Raw genomic sequence first — 22,825 nt, forward strand, 5'->3', positions numbered from 1 at the left:
ATGGTGATCTGTGCCACAATATTGGCTGTGTTCTCCTTGTTTCAGAAAAGTGAGTCCTGGAAGAATAAAGCAAACTAGGTGCAGAGCAGCAGCATTCTCAGCTGCTTGGGCAGTGTGTGGCTGTTCAATGTGCTTGGTTTGCTGCTTCCTTTTGGAAGGATGTTTTGGCTAACAGCTGTCTTCTAAAAAGAAGGCTTTAACAGGAGGGCTGCTCAGCAGGATACTTACAGTGGTAGCGTGAAGCAGACTTTAGGACACAATATGGGCTGGTAGGGAGAGGGAGGGATCCTAGATAAACTACTGGACCTCAGTATCCCAAACTCTTGCTTCAGTGAAAGGTGGAGACATAATGCAATGTCATGGTAGCAAAAGGAAGGGGCAGTAGTGATAGAGAGATGAAAAATGGCTATGCCTGTGGGACCAGTGCTTACTGACCTGCTGGCTTCCAGTTCATCTCCCAGTCACAGATGTTCTCTGTGGATGCCAGCTATAGGAGGGATAGCGTGGGGAAAAGAGAAAAGAAAAAAAGGAATAAAAGGAAATCTGCATTACATATCAAGTATTAGAAGTTTCAGTGTCTTTGATTACAGCCTGTGTTGCTGATTGTCAGATGAGGTCGTGCTCTGTGTGTACATGTGTATCCGTGTCTTTTCTGCCTTTAGCCAGCACAAGTTGTTAATTCAGTGAGCTCTGACAATGGCATAGCGGTTTCAAAGTTTCATAAAGTTCTGAGTTTCATGAGACCAATCGGCCAGGTAAAGGAGAGAGACATCCTATTTCGTTAACTGAAGGAAAGAATGTAGTGCTAGCTGAATATTATACAGCTGGAGACTGTTACAATAAATCTCTGAAGGGAAAAGCTTTACTCTTTAAATACCAGAAGAGAAACTGAGACATGAGTTGTAGGAAACAAGTCCTAATTAGTTCTGTAGCTGACAGGATGACTTGTGCTGGCGGTTTGCTTTCCCCCCACAAGGTATGCTTCATAGGAAGGAGAGTAACATTCTGTGAAACTAGATGTGCGTTTAGAACAAGGTAGTACCTGAACCAGTGCTCGGTTATCCTAAGGTTCTTATCCCCTTGCAGCTTTCCTTGCCTTCTCACTATGTTTTTTAACCTCCCTAGCCACAATCATCCATGTGTGCAGATGTTTACTAATGTACTACTTACTTAGATCAGCAAGCATCAGAGGTGGAAACAGGTGTTCCATGAGGGATGCTATATTTTGTATTGCGGGGTATCCAAGCTTAATGTCTTGTCTTTGTTTTCCCTCTCTTGTTGCAGGCTGGAATGAGTCCATCCATTACTTCTGCTGTTGCCTTTGACATTCTGCCACTTAAGCTGCATCCATTTTCCCAGAGCACTCCAACAGGCTTAGACTGCGTCGGCTGGAAACAGCGCATTTCTTTTCCTGGTGTGTACATTGCTCTTACTTTGAAACATGTTGTGAGAGAATTAACCTCTGGTTCATTCAGCATGGAAACTGCATAATAAGCACTCTAGCCTATTTCTGTTGCATGCTGCATCCATACATGAAAGGTGTCTGAGTAGAAATCTGCTTTGGAGTTGATTCTGCCATGTGCTTTTCAGGTTCTAATTTGTTCTGTCCCTGAGTGAAGGACCAGGGTGCTGCTCAGAGGCAATGGTCAGGTGCATCACTATTCCTAAGCAAGTTGTACTGCTCAAAGGGGACGCTGAGGGACTTCTGCCCAGGGGGGCAGAGGGGGCTGGTTTGGATTCACAAAGTGCTGCTGTGCTCTCCCCATGAACATTTAGGCTCCATCTCCACATAGCTGCAAAGCTCTCCTGTATCAGAGAACTGTGTGACATTGACTTGAAAAAGATGACCTTTGCAAAGTGTCTAACTGAATTTAATCCTCTCTGTGTGTTTTCTCAGCAAGGGAAGCCTCGCAATTTGTTTGGGTTCACTCTGATGTGGTGTAGAAAGGCCAAATGTGTTTTTCACTAAATGAGTCTTAAAACACTCAATCAAAAGCTTCACAGCTGAACTTATTATAGCACGTAACCTTGTTATAGTGTTAATCAATGGTTTGGGTCTAAAGCATGGATGTAACTTGTTAACTACTGCAATTGGTAGGAAAAGATCAGTAACGGCAATGATAGTGTGCTTGGTGTAGAAACGCTTTGTCTCATGAGAACTCCAGCTTGCCCAAGATAATGTCATATACATCATGCTCTTGAATTTGATTTCTGCAGCCAAAACAGACTCCCTGCCTTGTGTTTGCTAGAGAACACTACAATAGGTGTGCTAAGGTTCCTCTAAGTTGCTAATTAGGCACTAATGCAGCTAAATGAGTCTCTAGGGATAGAAGTTGCCTGTACTTTAAATAAATCGTCTTAATGGAAAAATACGTGCTGTATTTTACGTGATACTTTCATGAGGAATATGCATGAAGTATGGCGTCTGTTTCGTTTCCAATGACTGACACGTCTTCAGAATTAAAATGCAATTCCCACAGATTATTAAACAGTGAGACTTATCTTTGCCAGCTTTTTAAATTTTCCATCTGACAGTGCCTGCCCAAGCACTGCCGATATCTCCATTATAGTACATCAGGGTGGGATAAGGGAAGCAGACTTCAGAGGAGTTGTTTAATGGTTAGGAATGTAGCCAGCAAAAGCCAACCACAGTTGGGTGCCAAGCTGCCATTTCTGCTTCTGAAAGTCTCCCTGTACCATTGATTAAATGCTACTGGAATTAAGAGGGCATAACCTTGTGCTAATTATATAAGAGTCTAATGGTTATTGTATTTTGTCAAGCAAAATGGGTTTGCTTTGTACAGTTCATGCATGTAGTCCTGAGGTTTCATCTGGAAATAAGATGCTACTTACTGTGGTGTCAGGAGCCCTGCCTCTGCTCTGCCAGCACTGAGGGCTTTGATTACTTGGCTGTCACAAGCATCTGGTATTGCCCCAACACTTAGGACCAGCTGAATTAAAAAGGCTGCAGCTTTATCCCTTGGAAATCCCAAATGGAAACCCATCATTGTCAAGTTGTCTGTGTATCTCTGACATCAGCTGAAATCCCTAAGCACCACTGTCATAGAAGTAAATTCTGAGTCACAGCTGATACAAATATCATGATAGTTCCCAACTGGGGGCATTTAACTGAGGAGTGTGTCTGGGTGTGGATTTTGGGGAGAAAGGGAGTGAGAGTAGATTGACCAGTTGGTAGTGCCCTGGGTGTTCTGAAGCCATCTAGAATTGGGGCATGAAACCTGAATCGTCTGTGAGATTCACACAATATTCCTGAAGTGAGATGCCAGTGAGCGTTTCGTACCATGCCCTAAGCCTAGACCTCGGGAATTTCTGTGGCAGTGCAGGAAAACAAAGTGCTGCAGCAAAACCCTTTTCCTGCCGGAAAAAAAAAAACCCTGCTGGTAGGGAGGAAAACTGATGAACAGAGAAGAGCTGTAATACTTCTGCCACTGCCATCTCTGATTCGTTTCTGCTGCTGGGCTTCACGTGAAGCACTCTAGGGGTGTTAAGGCTGCGCACGTGTGTTCTTCCTGTGGTATGATATAGCTGGGAAGAAAAACACAGGTTGTGGAGGCTATGCTATAAGCTGTTGGGCCAATTTTAGGGCCAATTTTAGGATTGGAAATGTCCTTGAGGCAGCAGTAGTGCAGCAATGTGCCTTCTTTGATTCTTTTACAGCTTTGTTGTGGTATCTGTTGCTTTTGACAGAGCTGTAGGTTATTTAAAATAAATGTAAAATAAAATGGTGAATCCATTTAATTTTAATATTCTTAATCATTAAGCTGCGATTACTTGTGTTAATGTTTCTAGCATTTGTTATAGTCATCAAGGACACTGGATATGAAAGTACTGTGCAGTATACAGTTGTGCTGTATATTGCCATACTGAAAGTGTAGGCGAAATTCTCATGCCAAAATCTGCTTATGGGTCAGTTGGTGCAGGGAACACTTCAGAGGCTGTGGGGGATGGAGCTGTTTCGGAGCCCCCTTCAGTTCTCCAGATATGAAAGACAGTTGCCATGATCGCAGCCCAAGAGTTGTCATTCATGGTTATGAGATGTTGTCACGCATCTACGCATTACCAGAGGACAAGAGCTTAGCTGGGCACAAACTTGCTATTTTGGAAGGTGAGAGGCCACCCATTCCCAGCATGCCACAAGTGCTGGGAGAAGTGCTTGATTTTTTTTTTACCGCTGTAGCTGCTGTGCTCGATAACGTAAGGCTTCTTCCAACCAGTCCTGGCACTACAGCAGTGAGGCACGGTTCTCTCTGCCGTTACATCATGCTTGGAGAAATGGGACAGGCTTAAACCTGTCATCCTGGCTATTCCAGCAGGAAGGGTCAGGCACACAGTGATGCTTTTTATCTCCGAAAGAGTTCTGTAGACTGCCTTCCTGTCACCTCTTCAGCCCACAGAGGCCACTTGAGAAACTGCAAGGAACCAGTAGATGGCTCTAACATCTGTGAAATAAAGAGCAGTTGAGGTGGTACTGTCTGCTCTTTATTCAGGGAAGCTTGGTCGAGTCCTGAGCCTCCTCCAGAGAAGTAGAGAGGTTAAGCACCCCCAGAGGTTAGCAAAGAAGTTAAAATTGTGTTTTATCAGGAATGTTTGAACAGTTTGGAAAGGTGTTCCAGGCTGCACCACACGTTTTGGCAGGCAGCATTGGGGAATACAGTGTCTTTCCCCTTAAGTTGTTTGGTCATGCCCATGTCTTCAATTTGTACCTTGCAGTGGCTATTTGTTCCTTACTGCCTGACTTAATAATGTTTGAATATGCTGGACTAATGTGGAAGACTGGTCCAGAAAATAAGCCACTTCCTGAAATAGGTATAGAAGTGCTTTTCTAATTTTTGGCAGCCTCTGATGGTCTTGAGAGCCCATTCAACCCAGGACTCCCTGGGAAAGGGGTAACAGGGAAATGCTCAAAACTTACTGGAAGAGAGCAAGGAAAAGATAGTGAGGCTTTAGGTTGAAGTGGTGGATGAGTGTGTTTGTCTTCTAGATATCCTACTTCTCCCCTCCTTCCCCATCTCCCTCCTGGGTCTCCTATCTATTTGTTTGAAAACTGAGGACATTGCCTAAAACTGGGGATGTTGCTGGGGAGCTGTTTGATGGACAGGGGATGCAGCTGTGAAGATGTGGTTGCGGCTGGGCCAAAGCTAGGAGATGGGCAGTTCTGGGGGGAGGAGCTACAAGCCCCCAGGTCCAGAGCAGATGGAACTCTGTGGGAAGATGCTGCCATCTCTGAGCCTCTCCATAGAGACCTTTCAGCAGGGAAGAGTCACAGGGTGAAACAGTGACAGACAGAAACAGGTAAGCGTCTGAGAGTGGGAGGTAAAGTCCCTTCTACAAGTCCGTGCTTCTCAGCTGGAAGCTTTTCTATTCTCCTTGTTCCTGCCCCTGTTACTTCTCCCAGGTGTTTCCCCCATTCTACCATCAGAGAATCTGTAAAATATTTGGATAGGGTCACACACGTGACCCTCGACCTTCAAGGTTTGTCACCTCCTCATAGAGAGAGATGCTTGTAACTAGTTTAATACAAGATCGTTTGTTTCATACAGCTATGCTAGAACAGTTTTTAAACCTCTATTATTTAAAAGTATGCTGAATCTTTTTGGCTATTTTCCCTGTATCTGTCAGATTGAAACAGCCATAAATCTTTAATATGCCTACCCTAAGATATCTACAAGAGTTCCACTGTAATACCAGTGTGGCTTATGGCAACTGGAGAGGCATGAATTCATTCTGACTGGCCTATGCTGATGATGAACATATTGGGGGACTTGGAAATCTTGCATGAGCAATAGGAATAGGCAAGCCAAGTTCTCAAAGTCTGAGATTCTGTAGTTAGCCTGGAAACGGACAACTTGGTGATTCTGAGTTATCCTCTGCCCTGATTGGTATAGTGGAAAGTATTTTTCAGAGGCAAAGGGACTGTTTGTTTACTCAATATCATGTGGCCAACTTTCATCCTGTTTTCCCAGCTATAGATGGGCTGTTAAGCTTGCACTTGGCAACAGTTAATGTGAAGATGTTTGACAGCCACTGGAGAAATCTATTCAAGAGGGAAAATATTAGCTTAATAACAGGATTTCATTATGTCTTATAAATATTTAGCAGTCCTGTAGTTCAGCAAAATAACAAGCAGAGCTATTTATTCCCATTTTTGTCATTTTAGTTCTTGAAGGGACACAGAAAAAAAGTGATGTGCGAGTCCTTAGAAGTGTATCGCTGAAGCTGTAGCATGAAATGTCAATTCCATCCTTATTAACCCATGGAAGTACTATTGCATTTAACTGTCTAGAAGCTAATCGTGTTGTCTACTGTATTTTTCCCTCTATCTCTAAATCACGGGAAGATTAGATCTGCTATGTCAGTCTTGATTCTGCTTAATCACAGCCACAAATGCTTGCTCTCGGTGAGATCTCTAATAACATGTGCTCACCAAAGATTTTCATCCAACATTAAAAGCTGGGCCAAGTGATGGCCAGGTTCCTGGAAATTTGTCATAGCTAGTTTGTTGGGATTATATGTATTAGCTACTGAGGTGGAAGATTTAGGTATATTAGTAAAAACTTTCCTTGGGTAAAAAGTAAAAAAGAAGATCCTAGAGAATCCTAAGCAACTCTGGCAATCTCTCTTCAAGGTAAGAGACTATAGGAGAACCCAGCAGAGACTAGAAAATCTAGCAGACATGTAGGATGAAGCTGTCCAAGGCTGAGACTAGCTCTTTGAGTATAGACTGCTCAGTGAGGTAGGTCCCTAATCTGTAATTGGAGACAGTTGTTGTGACAGCAGCTCTGACAGTAAGCATCTTCTCTCTCAAAAGTCAGTGAAGAAAATCAGTGTGAATTTTAAAAAAGGCTATAAAATGTGTGCTGAGGTGGAGCCCCTCTATGATGAGTTGCAGTTCTGACCTTCAATTTAAGACTGGCTTCCATAGCCTGGCTTTGCAGTACAACTGGTGTTTTCTAATGCAGTGGAAGGAGGCTGATCTAGTGCATGCACATAGTATGTGTACCTCAGTAGCACCTTCACCTAGGATCACAGCGCTGTTGTCTCTGGCACTGGATAAACATATTTCTGTGCTTGCAGAAAGCATTCGGAGTGGGAGGGTTAGCAGGGAAGAGATGGAGCAACTTGAGCAGGTTAGGGGCAGAGATCTCCAAGGCAAGGGCAGTTGCTACAGAGCCTCTTTAATACTGTTTGGCTTAGTAGTTCAGCCAAGGGGAGATGCAGGTACACGGAGTTTACGTGCTTCTCACATAGCAAGCATGGAGTTCAAGGAGCAAGAGTAGGCCGACTGGAGCTGGCCAGTAGCCTCTTTGTAGCACCTCTGGTGTCTGAAGAGCTGTGCTGTCTCTTCCTTCTCCTCTCACCACTTGTGTGCCATATCTGCAGAACAGTTGCATTCAGCTGTTTATTATTGCTTGTTATTATGATCAATCAGTGTTTCTCTCAAATCTGTGCTTTCATGCAAGCAGTTGTAAGAGGCCCTGAAAGGACCAGATCAATGCAGAAGAGTGGTTCTAATGCAGTCAAATCGAGGACACACCTCCATTTCTGTATTGGGAGATAGAGAGGAAATTTTTTTGGTTTAAGTAGCTACATTCAGAAGATAATTGAATGAAATTCTTGTGATGGGCAACTGGAGGAGTGTTATTTTTGCTATTACTGCAGAGTCCCTTCTTGTAAAGAGTAACTGAAATAATCAAGGACTCAAAAATTGACTCAACATTGTTGGGTGCTTTTTAATAATCTGCAGTGATGGAGGCAGAGGATTTTTCTTTTGAGAAATCCTCCTTAAAACAGAAATCTTATTGATGTAAAATATCCCCCTATTATTGCACAGATGGTGAAGCAAAATCAAAGGGATCTTTCTGTCTGAGGAGGATGTGATGTTTATATGATAATTTGGCTTTATTTACTTTGGACAATGTTAACTTAGACAAAAATAGTAAAACAAGTGTTTTAAATTCTTATGTGAAATTAGGCTCCTAGTTTTGGGTTTAAGTGCCTAGACAAACATTTGCTTTGCGAATGGTAGGAGCAGCCGATATTTCCCAGCATGCTCCTGTACTTGTGTCCCAGCTATGGGTGGCTGTCACTGTCCCAGCTGTGCTAGTGGAGCTGAGCTCCTTGTTTGCTTCCTCAAACCCCCTCACTAGTTGCTGAGTGTCGCTTGGCTGCCTTTGAGGTGACCTGGACGATCCCATGCTGAAGCAACCTACGGCGCGCTCAGATGTTCTGTTTCGGTAGCCAAATAGTAAGATGTAGGGAGCATTTTAGCTTGACATTGTTAACTGAGCGCTCATCTTTTAACCAAAACACTTTTTCTGGTGACTAGCATAAGGAGTTTTATGTATTTTCTGCTATGCTACAAGCCATGTGGCTACTAATAAATTATTTTCGATAGTGTTTGGCACTGTCATCTTACAATGACAGATGTCATTGTAATGCAGACATTTATGTACTTTTAGCAGAGTGGCAGCCGGGAAGTGTCCTTTATCATAAAACCTCTGTAGTGTCTCAGAGCTGTTGTTAAACAGCACAGCTATTTTTCCCTTCTTGGGAAACTAGCTTTCTTTCAGAATTCTCTTTATAGGGACATATTGCATCACATCGCAGGTAATGAGAATATAAAACCTTGTAGTTAAAAAGTAATCAGCGATGCTGTTTGACTTGGGACTGAAGTCGCTTATAAATGATCACACACTGAAGAGGGGACCATCCCAGGTCTGCAGTCTGGGAGTGGATGTTAAATGATTTTTTTGAAGCTCTCAGCTGCAGCCTCCCTGAATCTCAGTCTGTGCTTTTCTGGCTTTGATTTCATTTTGAATTCTTTTTCTGAGGACTTACAAAAATAGTTTTTTAATAGCAGCAGCCGCAGCCAGTTCTAAACATGATTAGTTTATATGTTAAGTCCTTTCTGAGTTCTCAGGGGAAGCAGATAACACAAGGTCTCTCTCACTTGGGCATTTTTAAAATGCATGAAATTCTACTATTCCCACTTATTTATTTTTAATTTGACAGTTCTGCTAAACTAGGAGGAAAGCTTTCTGCCCCACCCTTGGTTTTTTTAGTGCCTTGAGATCAGCTTTAATAAAAATCAGCTGCTAGAAGCTGCAGCTGAGAGCAGTCGAGCTGCCACAGAGGGAGCCTCCTTAGTGGACCCCTATGATGTCAGGATGCATCGAGACAAGCAGAGAAGAGGATAGGAATCCAGCTCAGTCCTTAGACAGCAGTACCAGGTACCACTGCCCTGAGAGCAGCCACAGCGCGCTCAGCCCATTTCCTCCCCCAGCACAGCAGAGCCCCTGGCTCTCCCTTTCACCTGCCTGCATGAGGACCCAGCAGTGCCCCAGTGAGTCCAGCGGGGCACACAGTGGAGAAAATTGCAGTAGCAGTGGAAGCTCCGGGCTCTCGCCAGGTTCGGATTCAGACAGCAGCGGGGTGGTGTGCGGTGGTGGTGGGATGAGAGGTGTCCTGTCCAGATACTGGAGCTTAGAGAGTCTTCACTCTGCCACAGGTAAGGGATTTTTGTTGTTGTTTTTGCTCTATGATATTGCACTGACCTTGAGAAATCAAATCAAATCTTCTGGAAAGACTGTATCATTTGGAAGTGGAAAGTACAGTCTCTTAGCAAGAAATAACCGAAAAGACTTCTGTGCTTACTAGCTGTCCCCCCTGCAGACTTACAGTAGAAACAAAATGACACAGATTCTTAAAATACTTCTTGGGTCAGAAGGTAAGAAATGGGTTCTTAATGGCTTTGGAAACAGCGCTTTTTAGCTCCTACCTGATTAAAGCTGTCCTTTCTTTTTGGAACAACCTTTTTTATTTCAGCCTAAACATATAGAGCCCATCTCCAGAGCTGGCATTTGTCTGTGTAAATGCTAGTGCTGCCTTTAGAAAATGTCCAAGAGAGGTGCTGTGCAACAGAAGGGGGCTAGGTGGGTTTGCATTGCTGTGTGCTGAGAGAGGGAAAGGCAGTTCCCTGAGCCAACTGTGCAAGTTGGGTTTCTATTTTACTGCCTTGGTTTAATTCTTCATGCTCCAGAGATTTTGGAGGTATGTTTACACAGCCAGAATCTGTTCTAACTCACCCTGCCTAGATCTGTAATTCTAGTTTTTAATTACTGTTGTGCCTGTTTAGGGCTTGGGTGTTTGAACTGCAAGCATGGGAAAGAAGCCTTCTCACTCCCAACTGATAGCAGCAGAGGACCCTGGCACTGATTTTAATGGCTAGTGATTGCTGCGCTGTTCAGTTTCTTGCTTGATTGTTGCTGTCTAGAGAGATTTTGAGCAGAGCTGCAACAAATTAGTTCCTCTTTTAGGCAAATTCAGACAAGTACCTTCAAGGCCACCCGTGACTGCCATTTCTTTAGTAAAACTACTCGGTGCTACCAGCTACAGGCAAGGGTTGGTAGGAATTTTAGGTTCAATTCTGTGTAGTCTGCTTTAGCTGTATATATTACTAATTAATGAAAGGTGTTGTAATACCCTCCAGTACTATAGTCTGGGCTGTTTAGTAAAAATCTCCATTGCTGGTTTGGGGTCCTTTGCTGAGATGAGGATAACTGCACTACCCTACAGGGAGGTACTACAGCAGGGGTTGCCAGCCTTTCTGACTTTGAACCCGCGCACCAGCCCTTCGAGGTGGCCAAGAGACACAAAACACCAGCTGCATGTGCTGGAGAGCCCAAGGGCAGGAAAAAAGCTCTGGGTGAGACCAGGCCGTTGGCCCTCTGTTTTGGGGAAAGATCTAGGCTGCATCTGAATAGCATCTGTGGCTCACTTTCTCCTGTAACTGGGGATACAAATAATCCCCAGCATAGCTCTGACACTGACATAAAGTAGCCCTGGCACAGGAGCCTTTTTCATACTGCTCAGGAGTTGCATACAGGTCAGTAGATGTAGTTTGGCCATCTCTGTCTCAGAGGATTTGCTCTCAGCTGTCCTCCTTGGAGGTGCTGTTGGGATTAATCAGATCAGATGATATGAATGGTGTACAGTGGTGCAACTGATGTAAGGTTGATAGCAAGGGCAAACTTTGAAACTAAGTGTCTCTCTCTTTTTTTTTTTTTTTTTTTTTTTTAACGTACTTTAATCTCCACAGTGTTCCCAAGGCTGTGGAGTAGGGTGTCATTTTGTGGGTGCTGCATGCATTTAGCAGGAAGTGCAGAGACAAGAGGAAAAAGAGTAGAAAGCAGTATGGAGACAGACTGAGGATTGGGAGAAATAAGAACTTCTTTAAAGCAGGTGCTAAATAACATTTTTGAATGGTAAAATTTAATACATCACTTAAAAGGGGGGTGGGGGGTGGAGGGGGGACAGCTGCAATAGCAACTGGCAGTGCATAAGAGCAGCAGTAACTTGATTGCATGGTGATGTCCAAGCAAGGTTTAACCTCACCGTAATTGGTGAGCAGAGAGTCTCTAACATCTTGGCATGCATCACATCAGGGAAAAATGAGTACAAACTGTGTAAACATGATGAACTGCTCAATGGTGCACTTAAAAGGCCTGGAAGATGAGTCAGTCTCTCTCTCTCTCTGTGTGCTGGTTTTATTGATAAGGGATTCTGCATTTCCACTGGTGGCCTTGAGGCTGGATAAGTGCACTTGGGGGACAGGGTTTTTTCCTTTTTCTTTTTTTCTTTTCTTTTTTCTCCTCTTCTCTCCCAGTGTGAACATAAACTTGTCTATAGGGATCTTGATTCAGAGTCTGTTGCTGTCTGGGACTTCAGAAAAGACTGGAAAAAAGCCAGATTTAAGTGATCAAAAAGCTAGGAGGTGAAAGGGAGGAGAGGGATTTTTAGGACAATTGGAAAGTAGCAAATTGAGTTTGTCCTTTACATAATTTATATTAAGAGAGCCAAAAGACAGATTTGCATGTCTGTATATTTACACATGTATGTGTTTGAGAGCATGTGTTTCAGAAATACAAACTGACATCTCCTATGTCAAAAAGGCAGGTAGTGTTTGCCCAAATTCACAAGTGGGAAAAGCTCTCTTCAGTTAAAAATCTTGTTTTGCAATCAGTAGCGAAGTATGACGCCTTTTGTTTTGAAGTAGTCTTTCTTGTGGTGTGTTGATTGAGAGGGAAAGTTAAAAGAGAAAAGATCCATTGTTAAAGCATAAACTTCTATGTGCGGCATTTGAAAAAAAAATGTGCAAAAAGCATGGATCAGATTTGTATAAAGTGAAATATTGTGCTATAGTCAGTCCATGGCATTTTTGATCTAAATGTCAATATATGTTACATTACATGAGAAGGCCCTTCTCCCTGAGGCTAAACATAAACATGTAAAGAGGGAATGCTTTGCAATTCTACCAAGCTCTCTGTCTGTGAATGCCAGAGGACTTCATAAGCATTAGTAACACTTGCAGTGGGCCTGTGAAGCTTTCAAAGTTTGGTTTAGGATAGGAAGAAGAGGTACGTATAGGTTGGCTAAGATTTAGCAGTTTAGATACCTCTTTTTAAATACTTGAGAGCAATTTCTGAATGTTCTGCCTATGCAGTACTTCAGTGGGAAAATCAGTGGGAGCTGGAGTTGCTCAGCAATTCTGAAAATCCGACCTTAAGTATCTCAGTTGGACAAAAGGACATGAGGCATCCAAATTAAAGGTCAGTTGTAGCAGTGTTCCAGCAAGTGATTGAATGGCACTACGGGCACCATAACCCTGGTTTCCTAGGCAAGGTTTTGTATCCCAGCACGCTCTTTGTAGCCCTGGCTCATGCTGCCTACCTCCCATTCATTGCTGCTGTACAGTTCTACAGAAAAACTTGTTTCCTTTAGAATATTTCCAGGCTCAAACTCGTGGGTAAGTCCCTCTGCTTCTTCAGCTCCTTTGTGGCTGGTCCAGTCCTGACCTCATGAATAGTTCTGTTTAGTCTTTTGCTTTTCCAAGTTGGGAAGAATTGAAAGAGCAAAGAAAGGTAGTGGCAAAGGGGGAATCACGACTTTGTGGGTGAGGAGTTGCTGCAGTATCTCCAAAAGATCTTCTGTGTATTTGTGCATATGTAGTAATTTAATTGCACAGACTATGCTTTGGTACATGTCCGTGTGATTTTTGGCTCCTGATGCACAAATATGTTTATCTGCTAGCCTTGGGAATATGGCCTTTAAACAAATGAGAAAACCTGGAGAATGGGTGGGAAGTTCTTGTTTGTTTGTTTGTTTTCATTCAGAGCTTTAAAAAAAACAGGCCTGGAATATTACTCTTGATGTCTTGAACTCATTCATTTCATTATTGTGGCTGATGGGGGAGCCAGTAACAGAGCTGCGGCAAAAGATTTGCATCCTTCTTATTTGGTCTGAGAGATTTTCTTCTGAGCTCTCGTCGCCCCCCCCCCCCCAGCTCTTTCTTTTCAGTACTGCTGTCTGCAGCTGTGTTCATGGACTGCGGTGCATAATTTCATTGACCCTTCTTTCTCCAGGGTCACGTAGTCAGCAGGAGTTAAAGAGGTCACACAACAGGAGATTGATTTAAGGTTCAAAGTGTTTCAGAATGCTTCCAAAGACCAAAGGAGTGCCTCAAAGTATACGCTAGAGCATGTTGATGTTACGTTTCACTCTTGGCTTGGCAAATTGTGAGGTTTCAACTGGATTTGACTGTGTTGTATCACGTGCCCTAGGTATGTCTTGTTTCTTTTATTTTTTTCCCCTGCACATTCCATGTTACCTGCCAGAATAACTCTTGCTCATTTTCTGAACAATTAATGATTTTAAAAAAGTAACTTTGATTTTTCTCTCTCTGAGGACACATTTATAATGGTGACTGATATGGTAGGTAAAACCTGAGGGAAATTCTGAACTTTTGGGGAAGAATTACAAGACTAACATCCCTTGGCTGAACTAATCAGCTGATAGAAAGATTAAGTAAAGATTTATTGTTTGAAAATAGTTCTTCCAAATAGTGCATTGAGTGTTGCTGAACTGCAACTTGACATCAAAGTCAAGTAGTGAGGGCATCTATATTAATACTACTTGAGTTCATTGTAGTGAATGCAGCCTCAGTAAATACTAAATGTGTGTAAATTTGGCTACCTAACCTATTTAGTACACTTGCAGAAATGTATTTTTCAGTGCAAAATTCTCTAGTCTCATGCTTTTTCATAAAAAGGAATAGAAAATAGTGTTACTGCAGGTAGAAAAGGCTAATAATGTTTCTGTACCTCTGTGTGCAACAGAACCAATTTTCGTAACTTCAGCTATATTGTAGTTTTAATTATGTTTTAATATGTTGGGTGGAGTTTTTTAGTTTCTCTTGAGGTTTTTTTGGTTTGTTTTAAAAGAAGTAAATGCTTATTCCATCATGTGCCAGTGAGATACAGATAGCACCTGTGCCTACTGAGAGACCGACTTCCCATTTTTGCTGATGCTGTGTTTGCAGAGGGAAAGGGTAAATCTCAGGGAGCGCTGCCTGCGACACTCCCCCAGGTGTACACCCTCTGCAGGTACACCACCTTCACTTTTTTCTTGTTGTTTTCAAAATAACTCCTGTGAAGACCATCTGGATCATGAGTAATATTCCTCTTTCTGGGGAGTATGACATCTTCTAAATCTATATATCCTCTCTCTATGTATATATATACACGTATATGAAGGTCCAGTTACCTTTAAGGTAACCTTTAAGGCCAACACTTTTTTTCAGGTGTCTCTTCAGCTGTTGTATTTTTCCAGATGCAAGTGAAACAGCCTTAAGCCGCCTGATTGGCAGTGCCCAGCAGCACAGCTCTTGCAGAAGGGAACTTGCATGCTGCAAACTGTAGAAAGTGGAAGGGAGAAAGAGGTCATACCATGAAGCGTACCTGACCCCTCTTTCTTATACCTTTGGGTAGACATGCTGAGGGAGGACATAACTTTTGCATGTGCCTGTTCATATGTTCTTATGTGGATCTACCTCATGTGGGTAACAAAAGCAGTAAAGAAGTGGGTTATAATGTGTGCTGGCAAATAGTGTTTGTGCCCAATGGCCATGAAGAAGGTATATAGTTGTCACCTGCACATGATGAAGCTTCAGTGTTATTACTTAGCAGTTAGATTAAACAAATATAGGTAACAGTTGTGTCTTTGCTTTGTCATAGGGGCGTACTCTTTAACTTACTAAACTTGTCTGCAACTAAGCTTATTCTCCATTAAGATCCTGTTCTCCAATCCATCTGAATCATGAGAATTGTTTGAAGGATTAGAGAAATATAGCCTTCTTCTAAGGGTCAGCGATTATCTGTTTAGCTAGAATCCTGCCTCATCTCAAAATCCTTCATAGTCTGAGGTTTGTTAAACCAACTAACTCTTTCTGTAGCTTGTCTAGAAGTGCCAGGGACAGGCCAGGCACACAGGACTATGCACAGGATACTGTTCTTCTGAGCAAGCCAGAAGTCTGAAGGCGAGCTGTCTTTGTAAGTGTGTGCGCTGAATGCTTTAGGTAGCCGTACCATTTAGATGCTGATAAAAGTGGAGTGGGTGCACATGGAAACAAGACATTAGCTTGGGCACAGGTTGATGTGGCCATAGCTTGCTCCTAGTTAAATGCCTTGGATCACATTGTGTGAACGTGCGAGTGTTGGCAGCTGTCAGTGCAAATATACCTGAGGGTATATTTGCCTATAGAGCTTTGCTGTTACATTTGATCCCTCCTAATCAAGGAGCAGGAGATTCCCTGGGCTATAATGTTAGTCCATAAGAACTCAAGTAACATTGTTTGCCATGGAGTGAAATCAAAGAGTAAGCGATTGCTTTGCTAGCATAAGTGAGCCATTTGCAGGTTGTGCTGTATTCCAAGGAGCACTTGTGCAAGCCCTGGTGCATCAGCCCTGCATGCCAGCAGATTTCTGAATTCTGGGGCCTCCCAGCATGATGAAGACTGAAAAGTGCCTGTGTAAGAGGAGCACGTTCAAGTGTCAAAGAGGACAAAATATGCACAGAAGGGAGATCCCTATCAGTTCTTTTGAGTGTCCTTCCTGTCCTTACTATTTTGAATCTTTTTCCATCATATTTGTGTGTGTATGCAGTTGTTCAGTGGTTAAGCTTGGAATAATCCACATGCCCTGGAAAACGAGCATTTCTAGATTTGGACTCTAAATTTGCTTCTCTGCTGATGGATAAAGATACAGTTTCTTTCAACCCATTCTTAAGAGATCTAATAAATGCCTTAATAATCATCTCAAATTCATTTCAAATGTACTGCTAAGGTATTTGGTACCATCTACTTATGTTAGAAGGCAAATTGTATGTGGGTATTTTTAAAGTAATTTGAAAAGGAAGCCCTTATTTTGGGAAGATTAGAAAGATGCAAAGCTCTGATTTTTACCAGGAAACGTTGTCGCATCACAGTAATATTTCATGTTGAGGAAAAATAAAGATAAGACAGCCATGTTTTCATAACAGCTGGCAGAGATGTATTTCGAAGTGGGAGTGAAATAGCAGGAATTTCCCTTTTGGGTAATGGAAATAGTTTCCACGAGGTTGATTTGAGTTAGCCTCTCTCTTACCAAAGTCTGTCTTGCAAAGGTAGGCAAAAAAGTTGCACTAGGAGGCCTCGTATTAATGCTGAATGGTCTGGTTTAATGGATAGGATGGAAGGATTGTATTAAGCTATTAATGGTCTCTCTCTGCCAGTGAAATCTTTCCGTGCCTGGTGTTACAAGCCCTCAGCTAAGCATGAAACAAGATTGCACTCAAATACACATGCAGAGAGCAATACGTGGCATTTGGAAACTGCAGTTTGTTAGATTGCTTTAAGACAAAAAGGAAAAGTAGGAATGGTGCAGATGTACTAATTGGACATGGCTCCCTGTTCTTGGAGCTATCACTGAGGTTCTTCCTTGCAAAAAAATTTCCTGCAGAAAAATAAAGGCATAGACAAGTTTGGATGGAGAAAAGCTCATGTATACATAATTATTTGATTCTTTTAAAAAGGGAGTGTGTGGGGAGAAAAGGTTCAGCTGTAACACAGCTCACAGTGTGAATCAGCCTAACGTGCTGAACGAGTGTGCCCCAAGAGCTCCTGGAGCTGCTGCTGTTGTGTGACTTGTTGCTGTCTCTTGGGTGACTTGCTGTTTCATTTGGTTATACTGGGGCACTGTGGAGCTGTAAGGCTTAAATGAAAATCACCTAAGTCAGCATGGAGTCCAGCTCTGGTCAAAGCTGTGTACTGAAGTGGTCAGTTCAGAGTTAGTCTAAAAAAAAAAAAAAAAACCTCTGCGGTGTTCAGCATGTGACCTCATGTTCCATCGTAATGTATTTGCAATAGAAAATTACAGCAGGATGCTAAAGGTAGGAGTACAGCCCAAGAGTAAGGTACACTGAGCTCCGAGCTTGGGTTGTAGTCCTATAGCAGGGAAGATTGTTACTGTGGTTCTTGTGTAGATTTTGCTGTATAAATATATTCAAAGTGCCTCAGTTTCTGAAGATACAGAGACACCCAGAAAAGAGAAGAGTACCATGAATTCTAGAGCATTTGTTTAAAGCAGTGCATTGCTTCCCTGTTGGCTCACCTCCTGCTGACTCAGCTGGGGCAGGAGGGCATTCTCCCCTTGCAGACTCTGAATGGAGCTGCATGTCAGCTTGAGGTCACGGATGGTATATGCTGCTCAAGGCAAAAACCTACCCTGCATGCCTGAAAGAAGCTTTCACAATAAACCTTTTAAGAGAGTTTATTATGAGCGCACAGCGTTACTAATACCCTGAAAAACAGTGGAATTGTAACAATTCTAAATGTGGCATTCTTATCAGTTAAAAACCTAAATAAATTAAAAATATGCAGAAACCATCTGTATTGAAACTTGTTGATTGGGATCTGTCAGCTCTTGGAGAGAGCAAGATAATGCTGTTTCTGGGCTCCATTCTGAGCTTCACAATCTTTATGCCACTGTAAATCTAGGGACTGGCACTTCTGTTTCATGCTGACTTAATGTCGGCACTCTCCGTTGTCTAAATTCTGTGGGTTTGCTCAGCCTTTCTCCTATGCATTTATGGTCACAGTTGGTGGTATAAAACTGTGTTCATGCTGCTCTTCCTGGCTCACCTTGGTGCATCCATGGGCAGCTGTGACTTCTAGTAGGCCCCAAGCACCACTTGACCATCTTGTGAAAGCCGTTGGAGGAATCTCTAAGGTGACTGTATGCAGGACAACTTATGCATCTTTTAGGCATCTCACCTGTGATCTGTTCTAGGTAATTGCTCTGATCTGGAGAATCTAGCTTTCTGATGGAAAAACAGTATTCTTATGTAGATAAAATGAAGAAATGTCACAACTTTTCAAGTTTGTTGTAAAACTCGGCACTGACACGTAAATGGAATTATTTAAAAATCCACTGTATAAAAATGGCCACGCTTAGTAGTTTTGACTCATGTAAATCATTCTTGATGTCTCTGGAATGATGAATGTAAATGAGTATAAGCAGTGGTGGATCAATTCCTGAGAGACTGCATGGCCAAATGCAAGTTTTCCTGAATAAAGATGGGGACTGCAGCCTGGCATTCTGCCTTCCATTCAGGCACTGCCGCTCCTTTTCTTAGTTTTAATTTTTGAGAAAGGCATCTTGACTGCAAAGATCTTCCAGTTGCAATAAAAACAAAAGATGAGGATGACCTCTGTTCTTTATGGGAGCACAATGTCGATACAGGGAAGAAGGTCATTCTGTCCACTTGTAGGACTTGTCAGCTGTTCTTATGTTTTACACTTCTATGAGGGTATTCACTGGTGTACAGTGGCACCAGTGCTTTAATTTGGTAACTGAAAGTGGCTTGGTTCCTCTGCCAGGCTGAGCAAAGAAGGGACAGTTCAGTATCATAGGTCTTAGCTAGGTTATCTGGTGCAGAGGTAACTTTTTCCATTTACTTCCCAGCCTTTGCATGTGATAAAGGTTTTCGCTGGCACCTCAAATCGTGTGGCATGCAGGTTTGCTGTGCTGGGTGGAGGGTTGATCCTTGGCTTTTTCCTGATCAAATGGCAGTGGGGCACAGAAGCTTTTTTTTTTCTCCTGCTTTTCAGCCTGCACTTGGTAAGGAGCTGGCTGATCTGATTTGTATTGACTGTCTTTAATCATGCTCTTGTTAGCAGAGTCCTGGAGAGCTGAAGCATCCTCTGCAGTGGGCTGTTCCTGGAAACTTTGCCTTCTGTAGAAAGTTCCGGTTTTACTTGAGAGCTTCAAGACTGGGGTCTGTTTGTGTGGGCTTTGTGGGTTTTCTTTTTTTCTCTTTTTTGTTGTTGTTGGGGTTTTTTTGCTTGTTTGGTTTTGGTTTACTTTTTCCGTAGAATCACAGGATGGATGAAGTTGTTGGGCCTCTGGAGATCGTCCAGTCCAATCTCTCTACTTAAAGCAGGGTCAACTAGCGCAGGTTGCTAAGGGCCATGTCCAGTTGGGTTTTGAATAGCTCCAGGGACGGAGACTCCACAGCCTCTCTGGGCAACCTGTTCCACTGTTTGATCACCTTCACTCTAAAAAGTGTTTTCTTAAGTTTAAACAGAATTTCCTGTATTTCAGTTTGTGTCTTTGCCTCTTGTCCTTTCCCTGGGCACCACTGAGAAGAGTCTGTCTCTGTCATCTTCAGTCTTCCCATCAGATATTTATAAACACAGATAAGATGCCCCTGAGCCTTCTCTTCTCCAGGCTGAACAATCCCACATCTCTCAGCCTCTCCTCATACGTATTAAGCTCCAGTCCCTCAAACATCTTTGTGCCGTTTTGCTGAGCCTGCTGCAGTGTGTCCGCACTTTCCTTGCAGTCTCATTTGTGCTGATTGTCAGCTGACTCCTAGCTGACTTGAACGTGTTGGTTTGTTGAGTCCTAACCACCTTAGTGATCATCCGTCTCCCTGTGGATAGCAGAGTGAGTGGTGTCACATCTGAGGTTTTACCTGGCAGGTGCTTGCTTTGGCAAAGGAGGTGAGTAGATGGAAGTGTCTGAAAATACAAACCAAAAGCAACCTTTTTCTGCCTCAAGAATGTTATTTTGCCTTGGTCCTGAGGGCCAGGGATTGCTGGCTGTTCGGATCACTGCAGGCCTTGCAGCTGCTTCCTGTGGCAGCTCAACTCACGTGAGGGTAGTTGGAGAGCAAGCTTTGTGAAGACAAGACAGATTGGAAGTGCTTAATTGCAGCAGATTTTGTAGCTAATAGTTCATTGGTTACGTGTGCCTATGCAGACACTGGTGTCCAAGGCATATATATGCTGAAATAGCATTTGATTTCTTTTGTAGGCTTTGAATTGCTTGGTTTGGGGGCTTTGGTTTGTTTTGTGGCCTCTTGTTGCACACTTCTCTACTAGCTAAGCATGCCAGTGGGGTCTGGGAGAGTTAGCACCTAGTCAGTGCTGTGCCTGGGTTTTTTTGGGTTTTTTTTCCTTTTAAGAGTAAGGCAGGATCTTAGCTGAACCATGGTCTCAGGCATATGCCAGGCCAGACCACAGTTTATGCAAGTGTGGAGACCTGTTTGAAGTATCTCCAGAAAGCACTGAGGCTGTATGCTCTTAGATAACCACATTGTCTTGTATGTGGTGCTATATACACTGAAACCCACTGAGCCTGTCTATTTATAGCACTCAGTAAGTAACAAATCATAGCATAGAAGGGACCTACCATCTTAGACACAATGGCCTATTGTTTCACTGCTGCAGTACTGTAGTTAGTAATCCCCCAAACCTGCGTTAGAGGCCAGTGTGCTCATCAGAATGAGCACTCACTCCGAATTTCCATGGATAACCAGTCTAAACACGGCATCCCTCGGCTGTGAATGGGGCCCCTTGTCATACAGCCTGTGGTGTGCAAGGGGTGTGTATGCAATCAATCTAGCAATTGTTGTGACACAATTTAAAGCCTTACCAAGAGAGCATTTAAATGGGGCTTTCTTTTTCAAACACTGATCCAGACCGCTTGCTTCCTGTCTAAGCACCTGAGGTAGCATGGCTTTGGGAAGCTCTCTGGAGAGACTTTGGAAGTAGATTTGATTGCTGGGAGAAAGAGTTTCTCATAAATACTAGCTTTGCTTGCTCTTCCCCATGGCAGGCAGGAACATTAGCTTTATTAGTGCTTTGTTTTTCTTTCCTACAAAGCCCAAACACAAGGAGCAAGCTTGTGTGGGTTGCTAAGCACTGTTTGTAAGATAATCAAAAGGAAAACAGAGCTGGGCCATAGACCAAATACATAGCTCCAAGAACTCTACAAGGGCCATACTGCTCTGACTCTGATTTAGGTTGAAATTTCCCGGCTCTGTGCCGGGATCTCAGAGCCACGTGATTACAGGTTTCATAGTGGATTGTTAGAGTGTAACAGTAGCTGCATGTACCCATTCACCCTGTTAAACAGATCACTTTTAAAAGCCCAATCAATTCATGCATCATGGGGCTCTAGTTGTGTTAGAATGGTATTCACTGTGTAGGTGCCTACAGTACAGCGTGAAGAACAAAGTGCTCGTGTTTTGTCTTACAATGTGTAGTTTATTACGCTAAGGCAGCAGCTGGTGAGGGGTTCCTCAGGCCAGGCCCTGCACTTTTACTGGGTTTCTTCAATGGGTGATACTGTTTTCAGTGCTCTGCAGAAAGCTCTACTGTGAGCCAGCCCAAGTGGGTGGTTCCTCACTTGATTTGAGATGGAGGACTCTGGCAAGTCCTTGCTGGTGTGGCTCAAGAAGTTGCTTGTCCTCACTTGTCTATTCTTTGCTTCTGCTAGAGTTTGCTACCTTCAAAGCAGAGCTGGTGAAATGAAACAAGTGTATAAGTCTCAACTTGTCAATATGAGAGTGGGGAAACTAGATTTAAACCCTCCTTCATCAGTGCTGCATGCTCAGCTGTTTGAGTCTGCACTGGAGAAGTTAGGGTGAATCTACACATTCGGTTCTGTCTCGTCTGCAGCAGGAGAGAGGATGGGTAACCACTGGCAGAAATGAGGTGATGCACAGCTGAGAGCGCTAGTATCTCAAAGGACCACTGTTAGCTCTTGTCTTAAAGTTTTCCCATGCTCGTATGGAAGGAACTGGGTTTAAATGCAGTGCAGCGGTGAGCCGCCACTAGTCATGCATCTCTTCCTTCTATGTTTGTTGAAGTCAAATGTCTATATTTGGCACATCCTAGGCTGTTGTCATGGAAATGGTTGTATTGACACACACAGCAGAGCAGCTTTGTTCTATACAGAAGGATCAGAAAGATGATGGGTGAGAAAGGAGGAGGCCTGTTCTAAGCATTCAGAATATTCATTCTTCAGCTTCTCAGCTCCAATTGGAAGGCATATAGCTGTTGGATTAGTTGTTATGAGCAAGTGTTGAAAAAAATCATGTAAAATGGTATCCAACATTTGGAATTTAACATGAGGCATTACTGAGAAAGATAGACCTACAGTTAGAGTAGCTACCTCCTTGTAGCTGATATGCTATGGAATAGCACCACTGCAGAGCAGTAACACATCTGCTCAGTCCTTTTTACTGTATATTTCTAGTTTTAGATGAGATCTTGCATGCTCTTACAAAGCCCGTGCTGTGAATGAAGGACCCTGTTATCTCGTCCTTTGTGCACCCCATTTGAACATTGCAACTGGAAGCTTCGGGGACTGTAGTCAGATATCTCCCTCTTAACACATGGGAAAGAGTAATATTTGAAGATTTAATGAAGCTGAACTTAAAGAGTATATAGTAGTAATCCTGGCAGTCAGATTTCATGCCTAGTGTGCTTTCTGCTGCTGCCAGGTCACCCTGTGCTCCTTCAAGACAGGAGGTCAGCTGTGAGAAGGGGAAGGAATACAGGAACGTTGGATCTGTTTGCCTCACATCAGGGTATTTTCACAGCCCATTGATACAAGGAGCTTCTCAGCTTCTTGCCAAGATG

General features: G+C 43.1%; 1 protein-coding gene across 5 annotated transcripts in view; it reads left to right on the top strand.

Moving 5' to 3' along the window:
- The window catches only part of ARHGEF4 (Rho guanine nucleotide exchange factor 4), a 235,270-nt gene that overhangs the window by 119,157 nt on the left and 93,288 nt on the right, over positions 1-22,825 (top strand). For all 5 annotated transcript variants that reach the window (XM_064516975.1, XM_026109625.2, XM_064516974.1 and 2 more), the window contains one exon: positions 1,285-1,414. In XM_064516975.1, the coding sequence (XP_064373045.1) occupies positions 1,285-1,414 (130 nt within the window). The remainder of the gene's footprint in view (positions 1-1,284; positions 1,415-22,825) is intronic.

The sequence above is a fragment of the Dromaius novaehollandiae genome, chromosome 9 (genome assembly GCF_036370855.1).
Source record: "Dromaius novaehollandiae isolate bDroNov1 chromosome 9, bDroNov1.hap1, whole genome shotgun sequence".
NCBI classification, from domain to species: Eukaryota; Metazoa; Chordata; class Aves; order Casuariiformes; family Dromaiidae; genus Dromaius; species Dromaius novaehollandiae.